Source organism: Triticum aestivum, chromosome 3A, assembly GCF_018294505.1.
Source record: "Triticum aestivum cultivar Chinese Spring chromosome 3A, IWGSC CS RefSeq v2.1, whole genome shotgun sequence".
Classification (NCBI taxonomy): Eukaryota; Viridiplantae; Streptophyta; class Magnoliopsida; order Poales; family Poaceae; genus Triticum; species Triticum aestivum.
In genome coordinates this window covers 66,662,347-66,685,653 of record NC_057800.1, presented here as the reverse complement: position 1 = coordinate 66,685,653, position 23,307 = coordinate 66,662,347, and the positions used below count along the sequence as shown (strand labels likewise).

The following is a 23,307-nucleotide window of genomic DNA, read 5'->3' as shown; positions in this document are numbered from 1 at the left end:
TCGGCTCTGATGGCTCGGGGAGTTAGAGGATGCAAACGATCATGGTGAGCAGGGGAGAAGACGGTGGAGCTCACAGCGGTTCTGTTGGTGCCTCTGGCGAGCTCGGGGGCGTGCTGTGGACGACGAATCGGCAAGGGCGATCGGCGGCGCCCGAGGTTGAAGATGAGGTTGGGGATAGCATGGCAGAGCGTCCTGGCTTGCGCTTGTTGAGGGGGCAGCTTCACGGCATCGAGGCGGACAGTGGGGATAGCACGGGGAGGCGCGGGGATGGCTGTGGCCGCAAGAACTACGGCGGCACGTCCATGGCGGCTTCGGCCATGGTGGAGGGGAGTGAGGGAGAGGCGAGGGGGGGGGACTGGAGAGGCCGGCTCGATCAATACGGCGGTGGTGGGATTGTTCGAGGCGTCGCGCTGGTAGGGGAGGGCAGGCAGGCAGCTCGCGTGGCACGCGGAGCACGCGCGCGCGTCAGGCACGCGCCCTGTCCAACTGGCGGGAGGATGATGACGACTGGCACAGGCCATTGGGCTGGGCCGCACAGCGCTGGGCCAAGTGGGCGCCAGGTAATCCACAGGTAACCTCTCTCTCTCCTTTTATTTAATTTGTTCTCTTTTCTATTTTTGCTATTATGTTTTGATTTAGTTCAAAGACCAAACCATTTCCAAAATTCATGAAAATAATTGTGTGAACTAAATGGACTTCTCCAAAGCTACACAACAATTTTTAGAATTATTGAACATATATTTATTATATAGATCCAATTCAAATATTTATTGAATTAATTTCAAATGCCCAAAATAAATATTTTTGAAACTCCAAAAATATTGGTTTGAATTTTACCTCTTGCCAATATTTTTACAGAATAACAGGAACATTTCCTTGGACTCATTTGAAAAGATTTTTAATGTTTATTATTTCTGAAGTGATTTCTGGGGGTTTCAAGTAACCTCAATTCAACTTTCAGAATTTAGACATGATGCATGGATGCTCTCTTATGCAACTATTGCAAACAATTCTAGGGCTGTGACAACTCACCCCCACTAAACAAGAATCTCGTCTCGAGATTCAAGTCGTGAGGTTGGAAGACAGAGCGACACAAGCTAACACAATCTTCACGATCCATATGTCCTTCTCGAGGATGTTGATTTATTGCTTCATATTGACCTTGGCGTCTTTGCTTTCGAGATCTTCATCCAACACAATGAAGATAGAAGGAAACTCTACATAAAACGATTTCCTCAAAGAACGAGCACTCAAGATCAACTCATGGAGTGAGACATTGAAACAACTCTTGAGTTGGGACACAAAACATACATCAAGACAGATGGATAGTAACGGATGGTGAAGTTCGATTTGGTAGGGAACTATTCCACGCTTAAGAAGATGGCGGATGGGTTCAAAGGAGCGAGGAGATAATTACCACCATTCCATAACGGGGCCTCCTAGAGGAGGTGACTCGTAGGATTATTCCCCTAGGTGGCAGAAAGAATTACTTTTGACATTGAGATCATTGAGACTCTTTATACCAGCCTAAGGCAATTACAATCGATCATTTGAAAGAGTTCAAAAGAATGACATACTCGGACTAGAATGGATGATGTGGACTATCTTGTTGAAGACAACGCAATGGATGACTTTGCTTATCACCGGAAATGGAAGGGACCCATGGCAGACTGTCACAATGACGGGAGCAAGCTGGGGACAAAATGCAAATACTGGGAATGACCCGACCATCATATCTGCCTGAGATTCAGATCTGGTTGGTAACGGGATATTTCAGACAGCATGTCTGGAGAAGAAAGTTTGCAACACAAACTGTCGAGATGACGTTGCAAGATTCTCGGGAAATGAACTACGATAGCAAGCTCCAAAACATGAGCTGGTTCTGCTACAAACATGTGAACACGCTGTCCCAGACAAGCATGACCACATGGTAGTCTTACAACAAAACACTACCGGGTTCTAGTTGGGAACCATCATCGAGGATATTGGAATCTTGTACATGAACTAGTATTCGCACATCAACTCCTTTTTCTCGAACAAATTAATCAGTGGCTTGGTGTGCTAGGAACACATATGGAGTGGAGGCGGCCAACCTATCAAACCATAGAGCACTTCGCACGTGCATGACTAACTTGGGATGATTCCAGAGGAAAAAAACAAACCTTTCTCAAATTCATGGCGACAACTTACACCTAATGCACGTGAACTTGGAGAAAGTCACTTCTTACACCAAATAGGTATTTCATAAACGGGACATGAAGATAATGCTTACAAAAGTTTCCAACACTAGCTTGATGTTCAACATGAATCAAGGAGGAGACAAGGATGTTGTCGATGGGCTCAACAACAATTCATCGGAATTTCCATATCACTGGACTTCCACCATCATGTGAACACGGTGATAGCATTGGTCAGACCAAAGGATATAATGGTGTATGCCCGAGGGATCAACCACGGGTAAGACACCATTACGAACATCTTTGGCTCTGATTTGACTTGACGATAGCCCATACTCAAGTCAAAGTTTTGACAAGGCAATAGATCAAACAACTGATCACAAGGACCAATCGATGGAGATATCATCTTTCTTCAACACACACACACACAAAAAGATATCCCTTGACATGAACTAAGTCAGACAAGCTTTTATCTTCCAACTCTCCAAGTTGTTATCTAGCTCAACCAACTAGCTCAGGGATATCCAACACAGATTCCTGGAGAAGGAGTGATTTATAAGAAAGTCAACTTGATCACGAACTCAACATAGCGGTCAGGTGACAACCAGGTAATACTTCCGAGAAGATATTCGGAAAATCATGAACCATCGATATGTTACTAATCTTGAGATCAACCTTGCTTTTCAGGGCAAGATGATATGATCAAAAAGAGTGAGGAATTTACACAATCCTATCTCATTGATCGAGGAGTGCACCAGGAAAAATGGACTAGGTAGCACGATCAATCTTAGAATGATGATTCAATAACCATCATGCTAAGAATGAAATTATTGTCCATTAACTATCAAGCAACGGAGTTGCTAGGAGTATTGATGTCACACATCACGATTCACTTGTCGGCATTCTGGTTGCGACAACACAACACCGAGGAATGAATAATGATGGCGAGAAGTATCACTGTAACAAGAATTTATAAGAGTTGGTGCAATTATCATGACATTCCTTTCATCAAGAGGGAAATACTCCAAGGTAGAACAGAACAAAAGCTAGATTGGCATGTCGATCTGTGGAATACAACTGCTTTGACCCATTCCTAGATATGGATGAGGTACTTGAGTTTGTTTCTCCTAGTCATTCCGGAATAGAATGGCTTGACAAACCACAAGAGTAATAGGCATCGATAACACGAGTGCACGACTACTCCTGACTATCAATTGATAGATGAAGGTTGGGATATAACTGGAGGGGGACAACTCAAAGGAACATATAACTTTCTGAGTTGTAGATGCATAGATTAGTATGTCGAACGAGTTCAACATATTTCTTCCAGATAACCCATGTAGAAGAAGAAGGATTGGCAGATTCACAATTATGGATGGAGAACTCCTCAAGAGTACTCTGATTGTGAGCTTTTGGTTCAAAGAACATCTGCCTTAATGGTTCATGGTATTTGGAAGAAGGAAATACCACGGACCTCGAGGACTGTCGCAAGGTTACTAATATCTTAAGGGAACTAGCAAATACTAACAACACGAAGTAGGGTGAATCTCGGGTTCGAAAACCCAGGAGTAGAATACCTACTACTAAATGGCATCACGGGATGCTTTCGAGAACAATGGCCAGAATCATCACACCGGAAATACAAAGCATTGCTAGATTACTAGGTGACTCTCTAAAACACCTAGGGTCATAATAATAGCTCCAACATACATGTCGAGGCAACAGAGTACCTCAACTGACCGATTAGTGTGCTTATTCTGACCAAAAGGACATCGGGAATGGAGAGAAAGGATTTGCAAATGCATCAGACTATTTAGAAACCTGGGATGACTCAGACAACATAACGATTGTAAATGCTCAAAATGATTTGAGACATCCTGCAAAGATGGTGGCATAACCTCTCAACATCACAATATCAAGGTTCTGAGGCTAGCTATGAACATATGGAAGTAGTAGGAACTGAACTGAGGCTTGAACTCAACAATCCTAGGCAACTACGGTTTAGTAACACGTCATCCTGAGAGATAGAAGAGAAGCCTAGTTCTTAACCCCGTAGAAAAGAAGAGGATGACTCATATCAGAAGGCCATGGGGTAAAGGAGTAAAAAGAGCCTTACGTTCCCTTCCACAATCAATTCCCTTATATAACTAAAGCATTTCTAGACTCGACTTCGACCAATATGGCTTGGTAATCCTACAGGCAGTCAGGCTCTGATACCAAAGCTGTCAGGACCCCAATCCTAAGTCACACCGATCTAGCATGTAACACATCATATCACTTTGCGGCCTCACGCACGGTATTCCCACGTGTGCCACCTTACCTGGCCCGGGACCGTTTGCGCCTTTTGGCTCATGTATATGATAGTGTCGCTAGCATCCATATGACAGAGAACCCGGGCCGACATGGCTAGTCGTGAACCCAAAGCGGCACTAACCCATGGGGACAGGCATACATGAATCAACTTCGAGCATGTCGGTCAGCAGCGTGTGAATCCGGGCTGTAGCACTGGGCTAACAGGACTCCGGTAACCCGGGCTGTAGCAGGCTAGGTAGGACTCCGGATGTCACCGCGTGACATTTCCCTGAAGGGACAGACACAGGAACGAAGTGAAACACATGCCGGCCAGTCAAGTGTCTTGAGCAGTAGTGCTGGGCTAGCAGGACTCCGGTGAACCGGGCTGTAGCGGACTATTATGGCTCATGGAAGCACTAGACTACATTTCCCCATAAGAGAGGCTGCCAAGGATAAACAACTAGATTGTCGGATCCCACACATACCAAGCATTTCAATCATACACACAATATGCTCGACATGTGTAAATACAACATGGCATCACAACATAACTCTACGACTCAAGTATTTATTCATTAGGCTCCGAGGAGCGAGATATTACAAACATGGGTCTCATGACCCAACATACAGAGCATACAAGCAACAAGCACATGCGGAAGCTTAACTTGTCTGAGTACAGACAACTACCAATGAAGAAGGCTGAGAAGCCTGACTAACTACCAGACCCTGCCGAGTGCACAAGATCGTAGCTGAGGTATCAAGCTAAATGTCGAAGTCCACATGGAACTACTAGCGAGACTGAAGTCTCTCTGCAAAAACATAAATTAAGCAAACGTGAGTACAAATGTACCCAGCAAGACTTACATCAGAACTATCTACATATGCATCGGTATCAACAAAGGGGGTGGTGGAGTTTAACTGCAGCAAGCCAGCTTTGACTCGGTGGCTATCCTGAACTACGACTGCAAATAACTCTTTTGAGGTGGCGCACATGAGTCCACAAATTCACCATACCAATACACCACTATGGATCCGCTGTCGTCTCCCTGCGAGAACGCCATCCATAGCACTCACGCTTATCTTGCGAGTTTTAGAGTATCCACTTTCACTTGTCTATGAACTATGCAAGGGGTCCAAGTTTCCATATCCGAGGAATCCAGCTATTCGAATAGATAATGATAACCCTGCAGGGGTGTACTTCTTCACACACGCTCTCGCCACTTATCGCCCTGTACACGTCATGTACCTCGGCAACCTTCAAGCGGAAGCCGGGCGAGGGTGTCGGCCACGACCTGACTAACCAACAAGTCTCTAGTCCAGGTTTATCGCCTATTCGGGTTCCATCCGCAAGGACATCCGGCCGGGGTGTCGCTCACGGCCCCAAACAATGTGAGCAGGGTTCCGAAGCCCACCATCCAGGTGCCACTTGGTACACCGTGCCACCGTGCCTAGTCTGTCCCAAGCCCACCTGTACCGGGTGTCACTTGGTAGACTACTAACACTACCTACAAACACCAGAAACTAATTGCAACTCCTGGACAGAGATCGAGTTGATTAATAAGCCGAGAGGGGCCGAGTTACCGGAACCCAATGTGTGGTAGTAACTGTTCATGGATCACAAACACAGAACTCAGTTCCTAAGGACGGATGCAATGAGGCAACCCACCATGTACTCCTACATGGCCTCTCACCGCTACCTTTACCAAATCGGGTTCACACACTTAGCTCACACACAGTAGGACATGTTCATCACCATTCCAATTCATTCCCGATGAATCAGACCTGACTCAACTCTAAGCAATAGCAGGCATGACAAACAAGCATGAATGAGTAGGCACACCAAGGCTCAAACAACTCCTACCCATGCTAGTGGGTTTCATCTATTTACTGTGGCAATGACAGGTCATGCAGGGAAAGGGGTTCAGCTACCGCAGCAGGTAACAGTTGAAACGTTGTTGTCCTAATGCAGTAAAAGAGAGCAGGAATGAGAGAGTGGGATTGTATCGGAATGACCAAGGGGGTTTTGCTTGCCTGGCACTTCTGAAGATGTTTTAGCTCTTCATCGGCGTCATCGATCACATCGTCGAAACCATCGTCGACTGAGAGGGGACGGTTACCGGCAAACAGAGAAGGACACAATCAATGCAATGCAACAATATGATGCATGAATGTGGCATGGCAATATGCTGTTGATTGGCCTAATGCAACTAGCAACAAGTTAAATGGAGTTGGTTTGAACACTAGATTCAAATTTGAACTCCACACGAGGCATTTCAAATACCATCGATTCAAATTGTCATATACAGTGGCTGTAAGTTGTTCAAACATGCATGAGAATGCCATAAATAGATTCTTCATATTTTTCTGATAATTTTTCATATATAAATTATTTCATTTGGAGTTACGGTTGATTTTCTATGATTTTTAGAAGTTTAGGCAATTTTCTGGAATTTCCTGTAAAAGAATAAATCCAGAAAATGTTTTATTGCATCAGCATTATGTCACAGTGATGTCAACGGGTCAACAGGGCGGCCAGGGTCAAACTGACCAGTGGGTCCCGCGCTTCAGTGACTAAACTAACTAACTTGGTTAATTAGTATTTAACCTAAGCTAACCTAGGTTAATTAGGCGAGCTGGTCCCGCATGTTAGTGGCACGGGTGGGCCATTAGCACTAACCTGATCGGGGTTAGGCCGGCGTTTAGTCGCTGGCGAGGTGCCGAGACGGCAGCGATGCGCGGAATCGCACCATAGGCCATGGTTCGTTTCTCCGGTGGCACTGTTGGAGCTCTGGACCTCGTCCGCGTCGATTGGCGGCAGAACTGGAACAAATGGTCGCCGGAGACAACGATGATGACCAAATCAGCAGCGGCCGGAGCTCGGGCAGGACTGGCTACTTGCTATGACGCACAGGAATGCGAGCTAGCAGGTGCGTTCGTCTCCTGGGAGCAGCCCGAGCACGATGACATGCTCAAGGACGAGTTGAGCTTGCACTAGCCACGACCGCTTCATGAATGGCGGCGAGGAGCTCTCGGCTCTGGTGGCTTGGGGAGTTAGAGGATGCAGACGAGCACGGGGAGCAGGGGAGAAGACGGTGGAGCTCACAGCGGTTCTGTTGGTGCCTCTGGCGAGCTCGGGGGCGTGCTGTGGACGACGAATCGGCGAGGGCGATCGGCGGCACCCGAGGTTGAAGATGAGGTTGGGGACAGCACGGCAGAGCGTCCTTGCTTGCGCTTGTTGAGGGGGCAGCTTCACGGCATTGAGGCGGACAGTGGGGATAGCACAGGGAGGCGCGGGGATGGCTGTGGCCGCAAGAACTACGGCGGCACGTCCATGGCGGCTTCGGCCATGGTGGAGGGGAGTGAGGGAGAGGCGAGGGGGAGGACTGGAGAGGCCGGCTCGATCAATACGGCGGTGGCGGGATCGTTCGAGGCATCGCGCTGGCAGGGGAGGGCAGGCAGGCAGCTCGCGTGGCACGCGGAGCACGCGCGCGTGTCAGGCACGCGCCCTGTCCGACTGGCGGGAGGACGATGACGACTGGCACATGCCAGTGGGCTGGGCCGCACAGCGTTGGGCCAAGTGGGCGCCAGGTAATCCACAGGTAACCTCTCTCTCTCCTTTATTTAATTTGTTCTCTTTTCTATTTTTGCTATTATGTTTTGATTTAGTTCAAAGACCAAACCATTTCCAAAATTCATGAAAATAATTGTGTGAACTAAATGGACTTCTCCAAAGCTACACAACAATTTTTAGAATTATTGAACATATATTTATTATATAATAAATATAGATCCAATTCAAATATTTATTGAATTAATTTCAAATGCCCAAAATAAATATTTTTGAAACTCTAAAAATATTGGTTTGAATTTTACCTCTTGCCAATATTTTTACAGAATAACAGGAACATTTCCTTGGACTCATTTGAAAAGTTTTTTAATGTTTATTATTTCTGAAGTGATTTCTGGGGGTTTCAAGTAACCTCAATTCAACTTTCAGAATTTAGACATGATGCATGGATTCTCTCTTATGCAACTATTGCAAACAATTCTAGGGTTGTGACAACTCACCCCCACTAAACAAGAATCTCGTCTCGAGATTCAAGTCGTGAGGTTGGAAGACAGAGCGACACAAGCTAACACAATCTTCACGATCCATATGTCCTTCTCGAGGATGTTGATTTATTGCTTCATATTGACCCTGGCGTCTTTGCTTTTGAGATCTTCATCCAAGACAATGAAGATAGAAGGAAACTCTACATAAAACGATTTCCTCGAAGAACGAGCACTCAAGATCAACTCATGGAGTGAGACATTGAAACATCTCTTGAGTTGGGGCACAAAACATACATCAAGACAGATGGATAGTAACGGATGGTGAAGTTCGATTTGGTAGGGAACTATTCCACGCTTAAGAAGATGGCAGATGGGTTCAAAGCAGCGAGGAGATAATTACCACCATTCCATAACGGGGCCTCCTAGAGGAGGTGACTCGTAGGATTATTCCCCTAGGTGGCAGAAAGAATTACTTTTGACATTGAGATCATTGAGACTCTTTATACCGGCCTAAGGCAATCACAATCGATCATTTGAAAGAGTTCAAAAGAATGACATACTCGGACTAGAATGGATGATGTGGACTATCTTGTTAAAGACAACGCAATGGATGACTTTGCTTATCACCGGAAATGGAAGGGACCCATGGCAGACTGTCACAATGACGGGAGCAAGCTGGGGACAAAATGCAAATACTGGGAATGACCCGACCATCATATCTGCCTGAGATTCAGATCTGGTTGGTAACGGTATATTTCAGACAACATGTCTGGAGAAGAAAGTTTGCAACACAAACTGTCGAGATGACATTGCGAGATTCTCGGGAAATGAACTACGATAGCAAGCTCCAAAACATGAGCTGGTTCTGCTACAAACATGTGAACACGCTGTCCCAGACAAGCATGACCACATGGTAGTCTTACAACAAAACACTACCGGGTTCTAGTTGGGAACCATCATCGAGGATATTGGGATCTTGTACATGAACTAGTATTCGCACATCAACTCCTTTTTCTCGAACAAATTAATCAGTGGCTTGGTGTGCTAGGAACACATATGGAGTGGAGGCGGCCAACCTATCAAACCATAGAGCACTTCGCACGTGCATGACTAACTTGAGATGATTCCAGAGGAAAAAAACAAACCTTTCTCAAATTCATGGCGACAACTTACACCTAATGCACGTGAACTTGGAGAAAGTCACTTCTTACACCAAATAGGTATTTCATAAACGGGACATGAAGATAATGCTTACAAAAGTTTCCAACACTAGCTTGATGTTCAACATGAATCAAGGAGGAGACAAGGATGTTGTCGATGGGCTCAACAACAATTCATCGGAATTTCCATATCACTGGACTTCCACCATCATGTGAACACGGTGATAGCATTGGTCAGACCAAAGGATATGATGGTGTATGCCCGAGGGATCAACCATGGGTAAGACACCATTACGAACATCGTTGGCTCTGATTTGACTTGACGATAGCCCATACTCAAGTCAAAGTTTTGACAAGGCAATAGATCCAACAACTGATCACAAGGACCAATCGATGGAGATATCATCTTTCTTCAACACACACACACACACACAAAAAGATATCCCTTGACATGAACTAAGTCAGACAAGCTTTTATCTTCCAACTCTCCAAGTTGTTATCTAGCTCAACCAACTAGCTCAGGGATATCCAACACAGATTCCTGGAGAAGGAGTGATTTATAAGAAAATCAACTTGATCACGAACTCAACATAGCGGTCAGGTGACAACCAGGTAATACTTCTGAGAAGATATTCGGAAAATCATGAACCATCGATATGTTACTAAGCTCGAGATCAACCTTGCTTTTATAGCAAGATGATATGATCAAAAAGAGTGAGGAATTTACACAATCCTATCTCATTGATCGAGGAGTGCACCAGGAAAAATGGACTAGGTAGCACGATCAATCTTAGAATGATGATTCAATAACCATCATGCTAAGAATGAAATTATTGTCCATTAACTATCAAGCAACGGAGTTGCTAGGAGTATTGATGTCACACATCACGATTCACTTGTCGGCATTCTGGTTGCGACAACACAACACCGAGGAATGAATAATGATGGCGAGAAGTATCACTGTAACAAGAATTTATAAGAGTTGGTGCAATTATCATGACATTCCTAGCATCAAGAGGGCAATACTCCAAGGTAGAACAGAACAAAAGTTGGATTGACATTTCGATCTGCGGAATACAACTGCTTTGACCCATTCCTAGATATGGATGAGGTACTGGAGTTTGTTTCTCCTAGTCATTCCGGAATAGAATGGCTTGACAAACCACAAGAGTAATAGGCATCGATAACACGAGTGCACGACTACTCCTGAGTAATAGGTTGATTTTCTATGATTTTTAGAAGTTTAGGCAATTTTCTGGAATTTCCTGTAAAAGAATAAATCCAGAAAATGTTTTATTGCATCAGCATTATGTCACAGTGATGTCAGCAGGTCAACAGGGCGGCCAGGGTCAAACTGACTAGTGGGTCCCGCGCTTCAGTGACTAAACTAACTAACTTGGTTAATTAGTATTTATCCTAAGCTAACCTAGGTTAATTAGGCGGGCTGGTCCTGCATGTCAGTGGCACGGGTGGGCCGTGAGCACTAACCTGATCGGGGTTAGGCCGGCGTTTAGTCGCTGGCGAGGTGCCGAGACGGCGGCGATGCGCGGAATTGCACCATAGGCCATGGTTCGTTTTTCCGGTGGCACCGTTGGAGCTGGACCTCGTCCGCATCGATTGGCGGCAGAACGGGACCAAATGGTCGCCAGAGACGACGACGACGACCAAATCAGCAGCGGCCGGAGCTCGGGAAGGACCGGCTACTCGCTACGACGCACGGGAATGCGAGCTAGCAGGTGCGTTCGTCTCCTGGGAGCAGCCCGAGCACGATGACATGCTCAGGGGCGAGCTGAGCTTGCACTAGCCACGACCGCTTCATGAACGACGGCGAGGAGCTATTGACTCTGGTGGCTCGGGGAGTTAGAGGATGCAGACGAGCACGAGGAGCAGGGGAGAAGACGGTGGAGCTCACAGCGGTTCTGTTGGTGCCTCTGGCGAGCTCGGGGGTGTGCTGTGGACGACGAATCGGCGAGGGCGATCGGCGACGCCCGAGGTTGAAGATGAGGTTGGGGACAGCATGGCAGAGCGTCCTGGCTTGCGCTTGTTGAGGGGCAGCTTCACGGCATCGAGGCGGACAGTGGGGATAGCACGGGGAGGCGCGGGGATGGCTATGGCCGCAAGAAATACGGTGGCACATCCATGGCGGCTTCGGCCATGGTGGAGGGGAGTGAGGGAGAGGCGAGGGGGAGGACTGGAGAGGCCGGCTCGATCAATACGGCGGTGGCGGGATCGTTTGAGGCGTCGCGCTGGCAGGGGAGGGCAGGTAGGCAGCTCGCGTGGCACGCGGAGCACGCGCCCTGTCCGACTGGCGGGAGGACGATGACGACTGGCACAGGCCAGTGGGCTGGTCCGCACAGCGTTGGGCCAAGTGGGCGCCAGGTAAGCCACAGGTAACCTCTCTCTCTCCTTTTATTTAATTTGTTCTCTTTTCTATTTTTGCTATTATGTTTTGATTTAGTTCAAAGACCAAACCATTTCCAAAATTCATGAAAATAATTATGTGAACTAAATGGACTTCTCCAAAGCTACACAACAATTTTTAGAATTATTGAACATATATTTATTATATAATAAATATAGATCCAATTCAAATATTTATTGAATTAACTTCAAATGCCCAAAATAAATATTTTTGAAACTCCAAAAATATTGGTTTGAATTTTACCTCTTGCCAATATTTTTACAGAATAACAGGAACATTTCCTTGGACTCATTTGAAAAGATTTTTAATGTTTATTATTTCTGAAGTGATTTCTGGGGGTTTCAAGTAACCTCAATTCAACTTTCAGAATTTAGACATGATGCATGGATGCTCTCTTATGCAACTATTGCATACAATTCTAGGGCTGTGACAGGCAGTTGGAGTCAGTTCATGCCCGGAAATCTTCTTGGGCTTCCTGGGTTTCTTTGTCTTATCAGCCTTTTTGGAGACACTAAATAAGTCTTCGGAGTGCACACTGGCTTCAGGAGGTGCAGTGGCCAATGACTTCACATGCGAAACTTTTGGTGAGGCAGGGGGCTTTGAAGCCTTTGATTTCTTCTTCTTCAGTGGCTTCGGTGGCGCTGGCGCATCTTCCGAGTCTGCGTCATTAGTTGAGTGCTCCACCATAGCCCCCTGTACAGCTATGTGAGTGAGAAGGCCATCGAGGTTGTAGAAGGGGTCGATGACATTTGGATTGGCATCACGGGTGCCATCAGCCCTTGGAGCAGATGGACCAGGGTTGAAGTCGAGTCTCGGGTCCTTCTTGTTCTTGACAGCAGACTCCTTGGCAAATTGATAATTGCGCTTGAAGAGATTGTCGTCGCGACACCATAACAGTGATGATGGGTTGGAATTCTCTGGCTGTGGTCCTCGGAACATGCAAGGGAAGAAGCCTTTAGCAATGGCTTCTGACTTGGACTTGGGATGCAGATTTCTATAGAGAATATCTCCCCAGGGGCCCTTGATGGCGTTCTTTTCAGCATATTCAGTAGTCACAAATCTGTACATGAACCATTGCTCTGCTCAATATCTTCGAATCCATTGGATTCGGGTCTTGCACTCGCCATAGCTCTCCTCAGAATCTGACTTGTATAGCTCAAACAGATCTGGAGGCAAATCCTTGGATGTATCTCCACGACACTGCATGCCGCCCTTTCTAGCTTATTTTTGTGTTGCCATTGTATTCAGATTAAAAGGCTTCAAGACAGTGAATGGCTTCCTCTTGCTGGTCAGACAGGAACTGGCTTCAGGTGAGTGAATATGACACTGTAAGAACTCTGCAAATGAATGCAAACTATGAGAACAAAGGGATTCTCCCACGGACATGTACCTGTGACAGCATTAGAGATGCGAGGGAAGGGGAAGAGGTCATATGCATTCTCAGAAGATTTTGAAGATAAATCAGTTTTGAAGACATTGACCTCATAGCTCGAGGACATTCACTTATTTGAAGAGAGTCAGTTCTAGAGTTGTACAAATCCATGAATAAGTACAAGTGAGGAATCTAACTAGTTATGAAGCATAAGTGAATATACTTGGCATGATATGAGATGCAGATAAGGATGGATCCATATTTGGAAGTGAAGAAACCACTTTTGGTTGAAGTGGATGGATCTGATGGATCTAACCAGCAGTAAAAAGTAAGATTTCATTACCACTTGATGAACTACTAGACAAGGTGAAGAGAGAGGCCGAGCAGTTCAATCTCCCGCGCCCTAACTTGGCCGCGGCGGAGAGGACGAGGTCCGCGGCCGGCGTGAGGACGACGTCGAAGAGGTCGCGGCAGCTAAGCGCTTCTTCTCCGGCGTCGACGCGAGCTAGCAGAGGCGCTAGGGTTTGTGCGAGGCGGAGAGGTGGAAGAAGAGATAATGATTGCGGTGAGTTGTGTATTTATAGGGATAGGGACAGCACAGTGTAATTACGCAGGTGCCCCTGGCGGTTCACAACTGAAGGACACGTGGCTGACATGCAACTCATTAGGAGTTGATCCATGTTCCCACGCACGCCTAGTTTGTCGGATGGTCTTTCCGGCTTCTCCGGTATTCAGGCAAAAAGATATGGCAATTAAAGCAGATTTAAATGTTTGTCTCTATGTCTTCTACTGACAAGGACTCAGAGAAGACAATCGACATGTTTCAATAGAATACATATGATTTGGACAGGTAGAGTTTGAGATAGAAGCACAGAGGGGGTAAGGGTCTGATCACATTCACTTAGATCAAGAAAAGATTCAAGCATGAATACATAGCTATAAGTGAATGTTTTAGAGGATAGAACATGAATATATATATATATATATATATATACTGATCACGGGATCAGAATAATATTCTGATCACAACATGAACTTCCCGAGTAACGCGCCTGACCTTCCCCGAGTACTAGGTTGAACTTCAGCTAAAAGGTGTCCAAATGGGGCTTGTGATATACCGTTGGATAGCTATGGACATCAGTATCATGACCCAAGTTATATTTTTGGCAAAATGTAAGCGGTTTAAGAGCAGTTTTGAAAATCGTTTTTTCTTCATATAAAAAACGTGAATCGTATTTTCGATCGCATTTTTAAACTGTTTATCGGAATGAGGCAAATAATATGGCATTCGAAAGCCGCTGAAAAACCGCTCCTTCCACATGTTGAAAGTTTTCTCTAATTCCCAACGGTTATAGAGTAATTCAGAAAATCGTAAAATTTCGCAAACCGAACACCCGAGTTCATATTTTCGACGCCATTTCTAAACGGCTAATCCAATTGAGGCAAATAATATGGCGTTGGAAAGCTTATGAAAATGCGCTACTTTTTTATGTTAAATTTTTTTTCTAATTTTGAAAGGTTTTAAAGTAATTTAGAAAACGGTACAACTTCCACCGAGTTTGTATTTTCAAGCTAATTTTTTAACCACACGTCCAAATGCAGCAAATGATATGGCGTTCGAAAGCTTGAAGAAATGCGAAACTTTTTTGTATATATTGTTTCTCCTAATTCATTACGGTTTTATGTCAGTTTTGAAAATGGTTAAAACGTATTTTTGCCGTAATTTCTACAAACTTTATCGGAATGGGGCAAATAATATACCGCTGAAAAGCTACGGAAAATGCGAAACTTTTTCTTGATGGTTTTCTCTGAATCCTGACCGTTTTCAAGTAATTTCGAAAATGGCGAGATCATTCGTTCTGCCTTTATCGCGAAACAGATTCTTCGAAAATGCACCGTGTGAAGAACTTGAACTTCTCGGCGCGTGTACCTGAACTTCACTCTATTTTTCACGTGATTTTTTTGCTCGTAGCTCTCCATCCACTGCTCGTAGCTCTCCATCCACTCACCGGAATTGAGCAAGTGATATACCGATGGAAAACTGCTGTAAACACGCAACTTTCCCGTGTTGATCGTTTTTTCATACTCGCGACAATTTTAAAAGTTTTTCATTTGAAATTCATTCACTATAGTAGTTGAACTTCCTACTGTTTTCATGTTGAACATCTATGACGTATTTTTGTTTTTAATTTTCTCATCCATTTTCATCAGTGTTACACAAATGATATTTATTTTGTACAAACCTCTCTCACAATAATTTTTTTAATTTTCTCCGACGGAGGACTTGAACTTACACAAATGATATTCCTGTCGTTTTGAAGTAAATTAGAGAAATGACGAGATCATGATTTCTGACTTCATTGTGAATGGAAATGCACTGCGTGAAGTAGTTGAACTTCTCGGGCATGTTTGATTGAACTTCACTCTATTTTTGACGCACTGTTTTTTGCACTGCGTGAAGTAGTTGAACTTCTGGGGCAAGTCTGTTTGAACTTCACTCTGTTTCACTTTATTGTATTTTTCTTATATGAAACACACACCATGTAGTACGTGAACTTTTGATCGTTATCACGTTGAACTTCTCTCTGCTTTGAGAGAGTTATTTTAAAAGACAAAAAACAACATATTTTTATGTATTTTGGACACCTAAATACACGGTGAACCTCTCTCACAAGAATTTTTTAACTTTTCCTCGCCAAGCACTTGAACTTCTAGCAACATTTTTTTTGTTTATGAGATTGTTTTTAAAAGTGCAAAAAATGGCGTTGCGTTTTTATTTTTTGAACCGGTAAATCCTAGGTTTTAATAAACTCCGAACTTCTCTGTTATTTCAATTTGAACTTCACATTTTTATATTTTGAGTGAAGAATTGTATTCATATTTTTATATGGGAAAAACTTAGTTTTGAAATAATTTTGGCTATTTTTTACACGCACTTCACCATTTCAAATGAACAAACCCTTTGAATTCCTCGGACGTCCGCCTTTGAACTATCGCAGAAGATGAAGTGGGAATTCTCGAACATATTCTTTTTTCTACTCTATAAGGCTTTTCTTGATTTTTTTGTAATTAATTGCAGCCATGCTATGACCGAATTGAGATGAACGAAATTAATAATTTACATAGGCATAAAAACAAAAATTAATAGTTTAGCATAAAAATTGAGGTTTTTATATACTACGAACTTCTCTGTTATTTTAAATTGAACTTATTTAGTCCTATTCTTAAAAATATATTTTTAAATAAGCATCAAACTTTTTAAAATTAAACTTCATACTTTTATTTTTCCTAGAAACGAAAATAATTTGATCTTTGTCATTTTATTCTTTGGTAACAAGGAAATTTTGACTTTTTATAAATATTGAACTTCTCTATTTCTCTAATTTGTACTTCTTGGTTTATTCTGTTAGTAACAGAAATACCCTTGTTTTTTGTAGCAAAAATTTTGAACCGATTCGTTAGGAAGGTCAAGTCGGCCGTCGCTAGAAGGTCACAAGTTGTTGTTGATCCATAGGAGCACCAAGTCGTCGCCAGACAAGGAAGAGTGTCGTGTCGTCATCGTGACTAGGTGGGTTACTAAGTTAAACACCCTAACTTTTCTTTTTCTGTTCTGCAGAATGCAAGTGTGAATAACTTGACAACATGATGTACAAAGAGTGCCAGTGTTCTAGAAAAATATACTTAACATACTTTTGACCTTCACGAATAAAAAATTTTGACCTTTCAGCCCCTTTTTTTGTTCCAACAACTGACTAAACTAGGCAAAACTTTTTTTTTGTAGTTGAACTGATACACCAGGCAAAGCTGCAATAGTGGCCAATTTTTCAGATAGATAAACACAAAACATATGTTTTATGCACTGGAGTTTTGCTGCGGACACTTGAATACCTTTTTCCTTTTGCACAAACTACTTTACGAAGAATCATCACATTTCACAAAGGTCATTTAACCACAAGATTGTGGGCACACAGACTCGCAAACGGGAGGTGCACCATATTTTTTAGGAACACCAAGCTTGAGTGATAGTGGAAAGAAAGAATCATAAACTAAAGAGTATATTGATCAAACTGTTTTACGTACACACAAGAGTCCATAAGCTTTTCAGACAACAACATGTTGCCTTAGAAGTTATCTAATCAATTATGAAGAAGTTAAGAAATGAAGAACAAGAGAGGAAAAACATGTCTAAATATACTAAAAAAACATCTCTGAACCTTCACATCCACATCACTCTGAACTTCAGTCCTCCTTCAAACCGCAAAAAAATTCCTGGTACACATATGTGACCTTCTCCTATCTATTTATTTGAACTTATTTTCAAGACAAAAAGTTCTAGCGTCAATTTTCCTAACATACAAAATGGAAGACAAACAAAATCATTAGCAAAAATAGACGGTGGGCAGAATATTGTTCCCATGTTATCCACATAAGTACACAAGTTGCTGAATTTTCTTTGATGTAATTTTTCAAATACAAGCACACAAAAAACCACCGAAGCAACATACTCTTTGACCATTTTCTGCTAAGTAGCTATACTGATGCATTCTTTTTCCATTTTCTTTGACTCTTCAATTTTTTTCGTAAAAGAACAATACAAGGACTAAACTGACAAAATTAGAGTCTCGGAACTAAATGAAAGTTGCAGCATGCTCCACAGTGGAAGTCTGATCAGATCAGATCAGATCAGATCATCCAAGTTTGTGTGCAGTAAAAAACAACTTTTCTTCGGCCTTCCATTTCAGAAGTCCTCTCCTCTTGGGTTGGATCAATCAAACCCAGAGGAATCATCCATCCATCCTCTCACCGAAACACAAGGCACGGATACACTAGTAGTCAAACATGGAAGCAACATTGACCAAAACCAAAACTAACCATGCAGCCGTCAGTAATTGCACCATGCCTTCCCCTCCCAAGTAAGCAATTCTTGCTAATAAATTGCTCCGGCGACGCACGCAAGGGACCAAAAAACTTGGGACATCTCCTGCCCTACTACCACCATCAATAGTAATTCAGTACTATGCTCTGCTCCGCTTTGCTCTGTTGTATCACCGCTACTACTGCTGCTACTCCACTTCCTTGACAGGCCGCTTGTCAACACCACCGCCACCCTGCTACCGGCAGTGACTATTTGCGGCGTCCGAGACCCGCTGCACGATCATCACCTCCGCCGCATCGACCGCCTCCCGTGTCCCACTGATCACCACCTCCCTGCACCACACACACGCTGCAGGTCAAAATGACATACAGGCAGGACTGATTTCGTGGGTAAAGAACATGCAAACCCGGCTGAGACCTGTTGTAGTACCTACCTCTCGCTCGTCCTAGCTTTGAGCTCCCCCTTAGAGATATTGATTTGCACGCCCATAACCTGCACTCTGACGACGAACCATTAGTCCAAACCATAGCCTTGTCGGTTAACCATTTGTGGTTGCGCTTCGGTGGTGCAGGAGATATGTGCGTACCCGTTCGATCTCACGTATGGTCCTCCCGGCATAGCCGATGATGGCGCCCACATACTCGCCCGCGACACCCATGGTGAGGGTCCCTTGCACCTCGTTGTCGTAGTCAGGCGATCTCACGGGTGTGTTAGGCTGGAGAAATTCAAGAGAAGATGGTTCAGGTTTTGCTGCAGAGGCCGATAGCACTAGTTGGTAAACTAGGGATAGTAGATATTTTGCAACCACTACATATGGAAAAATAGCTGCTGCAGGGGAGCCATGATGGATCTCGTCGGCCATGGCTCGATTTGCGAGTGGGGACGATAGCACGGTGCAAGAAACATGGGCGAAGGGCAGGCCGCGTCAGAGGGGAGGGAAGGTCGCGGCGGAGTGCTGGGAAGGTCACGCTGGAGGGGAAATTGGGGGCGGGTGGAAGGGAGGTGGTCGGGGCAGAGGGCGGTGGTGGAGGTGGTTGGGGCGATGGTTGGAGGCAAGGGCGGAGGTGGCTGGGGCGGGGTGAGCCACCGAGGTGGCGAGCACGGCCGAGCTCGGCCTCCTCGTGCCGTCGGCCTGAGGCGGGTGCTGCCGGGGGAGCAAGGTGGGAAGGCGGCCGGATCCAGGAGTGGGGCGGCGCGGGGGCCGGCTCAGGCGCGGGAGCAGCGAGGCGGCCGGATGCAGGAGTGGGGAGGTGCGGGGGCTGGATCCCGGCCCGCGGAGTGGCGCGCGGGTTAGATGCGACGGCGACGGCGATTCTGGGGGCTGATGGTGGGGGCGATGGGTCGGAGTGCAGGAGGTGGGATCGAGGGAGTGCGGGAGATGCGGGATGGATGGTCATAGTATTTTTTTACTTCGTTCCAGCACGGTTCGGGAGTTCCGGAACCTATGATCGAGCCCTTATAGGGCCGGTGTGATCCAAATAGTTATTCTATATATATATATATATATATATATATATATATGTATGTATGTATGTATCAGACCAACTCAACATTTCGAAGATAAACCTTGAAGTCAAATCAAATCAACGTTGAAGACAAAACCAAAAGCGAAGACTATGTAATTATGATGCCACATGAAATACTTCAAAAGAATTTTGGTGGTGGTGTTACCCACCGTATAGGAAGTATTAGACCCAGACACGACGCACAATTATCGTGGCACTCCAAAGTCAAATTCTGCGTTAATGTATTCACACTTATAGTGTATTTCTTCATTGATTGAAGATATACGTTACTTCGTGTGTTGCACATCTAAGTCATCAACATGCATAAGCGTTAGGATGAGTGTCCAATTACAGGACATTCGAGGATTCTAATATATTTAGCTCACACCGTAACTTGCAAAACCTTTTCTCATCCAAGGGCTTTGTGAAGATATCTGCCAGTTGCTCTTCAGTGTTGACGTGAATGATATCAATATCTTCCTTCATGACATGATCACTTAGAAAATGATGACGGATCTGAATGTGCTTTGTCTTCGAGTGCTAAACTGGGTTATTGGAAATCTTGATGGCGCTTTCATTGTCGTAGTAGAGTGGCACATGCTTCAGGTGGATGCCATAGTCCTTGAGAGTTTGCTTCATCCACAGAAGCTGAGCGCAGCAAGATCCAACATCAATGTATTCAGATTTAGCAGTGTAGAGAGATACACAGTTCTGCTTCTTTGAAGACCATCAGGCAAGAGATTGTCCAAGAAAGTGACATGTGTCTGATGTAGACTTGCGATCAACCTTGTCACCAGCATAATCAGCATCTGAGAATCCAACTAGATCAAACTCTGAGCCCTTTGGATACCATAATCCTAGTGTTGGGGTGTAAGCCAAATACCGAAGAATTTGCTTCACAGCTAAGTGATGTGGAAGTAATGAAAGCGACGGACTGCATAATAAAGGTTCATATCACACGGGGCAATATAAAGTGATGCTCTTTCGCATTAAGATTTTGTGCATCCAACCATAAAAGCGCATGGCAACCTCTGCTTCCCTCTGCGAAGGGCCCATCTTTTACTATTATCTTCTACCTTATGCAAGAATCATGGTGATCTTCACCTTTCCTTTTTACATTTTATCCTTTGGCAAGCACACTGTGTTGGAAAGATCATGATAGATATATCTAATTGGATGTAGGGGGGCATGAGTTACTATTGTTGACATTACCCTCGAGGTAAAAGGTTGTGGGGCGAAACTATAAGCCCCTATCTTCCTCTGTGTCCGATTAAAACTCCGTAACCACAAGTATTGCGTGAGTGTTAGCAATTATGAAGGACTAGATGATAGTTGAGTATGTGGACTTGCTTTTTAGCTCTGACATAAAATCTTTCTAATGTTATGATAAATTGCAATTGCTTCAATGACTGAGGTTATAGTTTGTTGATTCTCAATAAGGTTTTTGATTCATACTTTTGCATTGTGAATAGATCATCACTTGAACATAAGTAATCATATGACAATATCTATTTATGTTGTTGTTATGAGAATAATCATGATGCCTTCATGTCCGTATTTCATTTTTATCGACGCCTCTACCTCTAAACATGGGGACATATTTATTGTTATCGGCTTTCGCTTGAGGACAAGCGAGGTCTAAGCTTGGGGGAGTTGATACGTCCATTTTGCATCATGCTTTTGTATCGATATTTATTGCATTATGGGCTGTTATTTCACATTATGTCACAATACTTATGGCTATTCTCTCTTATTTTACAAGGTTTACATAAGGAGGGAGAATGCCGTCAGCTGGAATTCTGGGCTGGAAAAGGAGCAAATGTTAGAGACCAAAAGTCCTGAAACTCCACAGAATACCTTATAATAAATAATGAAAAATCCTCACCAAAGATGAAGACCAGGGGGCCCACACCCTGTCCACCAGGGAGGGGGGTGCCCTCCTAGGGCGCGCCCCCTACCTTGTGGGCCCCCTGGTGGCTCTCCGATGACCATCTTCTGCTATATGAAGTCTTTCGTCGAGAAAAAAACCAGAAGCAACCTTTCGGGACGAAACTCCGCCACCACGAGGCGGAACCTTGGCGGAACCACTCTAGGGCTCCGGCAGAGCTGTTCTGCCGGGGAAACTTCCCTCCCGGAGGGGGAAATCATCGCCATCGTCATCACCAACGCTCCTCTCATCGGGAGAGGGCAATCTCCATCAACATCTTCATCAGCACCATCTCATCTCAAAACCCTAGTTCATCTCTTGTATCCAATTCTTGTCTCCAAGTCCGGGATTGGTGCTAGTAGGTTGCTAGTAGTGTTAATTACTCCTTGTAGTTGATGCTAGTTGGTTTAATTGGTGGAAGATCATATGTTCAAATCCTTTATGCATATTATTACCCCTCTAATTATGAACATGAATATGCTTTGTGAGTAGTTACGTTTGTTCCTGAGGACAAGGGAGAAGTCTTGCTATTAGTAGTCATGTGAATTTGGTATTCGTTCGATATTTTGATGAGATGTATGTTGTCTAGCCTCTAGTGGTGTTATGTGAACATCGACTACATAACACTTCACCATTATTTGGGCCTAGAGGAAGGCATTGGGAAGTAATAAGTAGATGATGGGTTGCTAGAGTGACAGAAGCTTAAACCCTAGTTTATGCGTTGCTTCCTAAGGGGCTGATTTGGATCCATATGTTTCATGCTATGGTTAGGTTTACCTTAATACTTTTGTTGTAGTTGCGGATGCTTGCAATAGAGGTTAATCATAAGTGGGATGCTTGTTCAAGTAAGGACAGCACCCAAGCACCGGTCCACCCACATATCAGATTATCAAAGTACCGAATGCGAATCATATGAACGTGATGAAAACTAGCTTGACGATATTCCCATGTATCCTCGGGAGCGCTTTTCTCTATATAAGAGTTTTTCCAAGCTTGTCCTTTGCTACAAAAGGGATTGGGCCACCTTGTTGCACTTTATTTACTTTTGTTACTTGTTGCTCGTTACAAATTATCCTATCACAAAACTATCTGTTACCACTTATTTTAGTACTTGCAGAAAATACCTTGCTGGAAACCGCTTATCATTTCCTTCTGCTCCTCGTTGGGTTCGACACTCTTACTTATCGAAAGGACTACGATAGATCCCCAATACTTGTGGGTCATCAGTACTCATTGATCTTCACTTATATCTTTCGGAGTAGTTTGTCATTTGCTCTAGTGCTTCACTTATATCCTTTTAGAGCACGGCGGTGGTTTTATTTTGAAGAAATAGTTGAACTATCGTGCTTCGCTTATATTATTTTGAGAGTCTTTAGAACAGCATGGTAATTTGCTTTGGTTATGAAATCAGTCCTAATATGATGGGCATCAAAAAGGGATATAATAAAAAAATCATATAAAGTGCATTGAATACTATGAGAAGTTTGATACTTGATGATTGTTTTGAGATATGAGGATGGTAA

At 44.1% G+C, this 23,307-nt stretch overlaps 1 protein-coding gene across 1 annotated transcript; it reads right to left on the bottom strand.

Annotated features, from left to right (window-relative positions):
* Positions 1 to 18,587: 18,587 nt before the first annotated feature.
* On the bottom strand, positions 18,588 to 19,010 carry LOC123057947 (poly(rC)-binding protein 1-like). Its single transcript, XM_044480805.1, has 3 exons — positions 18,939 to 19,010; positions 18,786 to 18,844; positions 18,588 to 18,684 (listed from the first exon to the last, which is right to left on the bottom strand). The coding sequence occupies exons 1-3, from the start codon at positions 19,008 to 19,010 to the stop codon at positions 18,588 to 18,590; spliced, it is 228 nt and encodes a 75-aa protein (XP_044336740.1).
* Between the last annotated feature and the right edge of the window lie 4,297 nt (positions 19,011 to 23,307).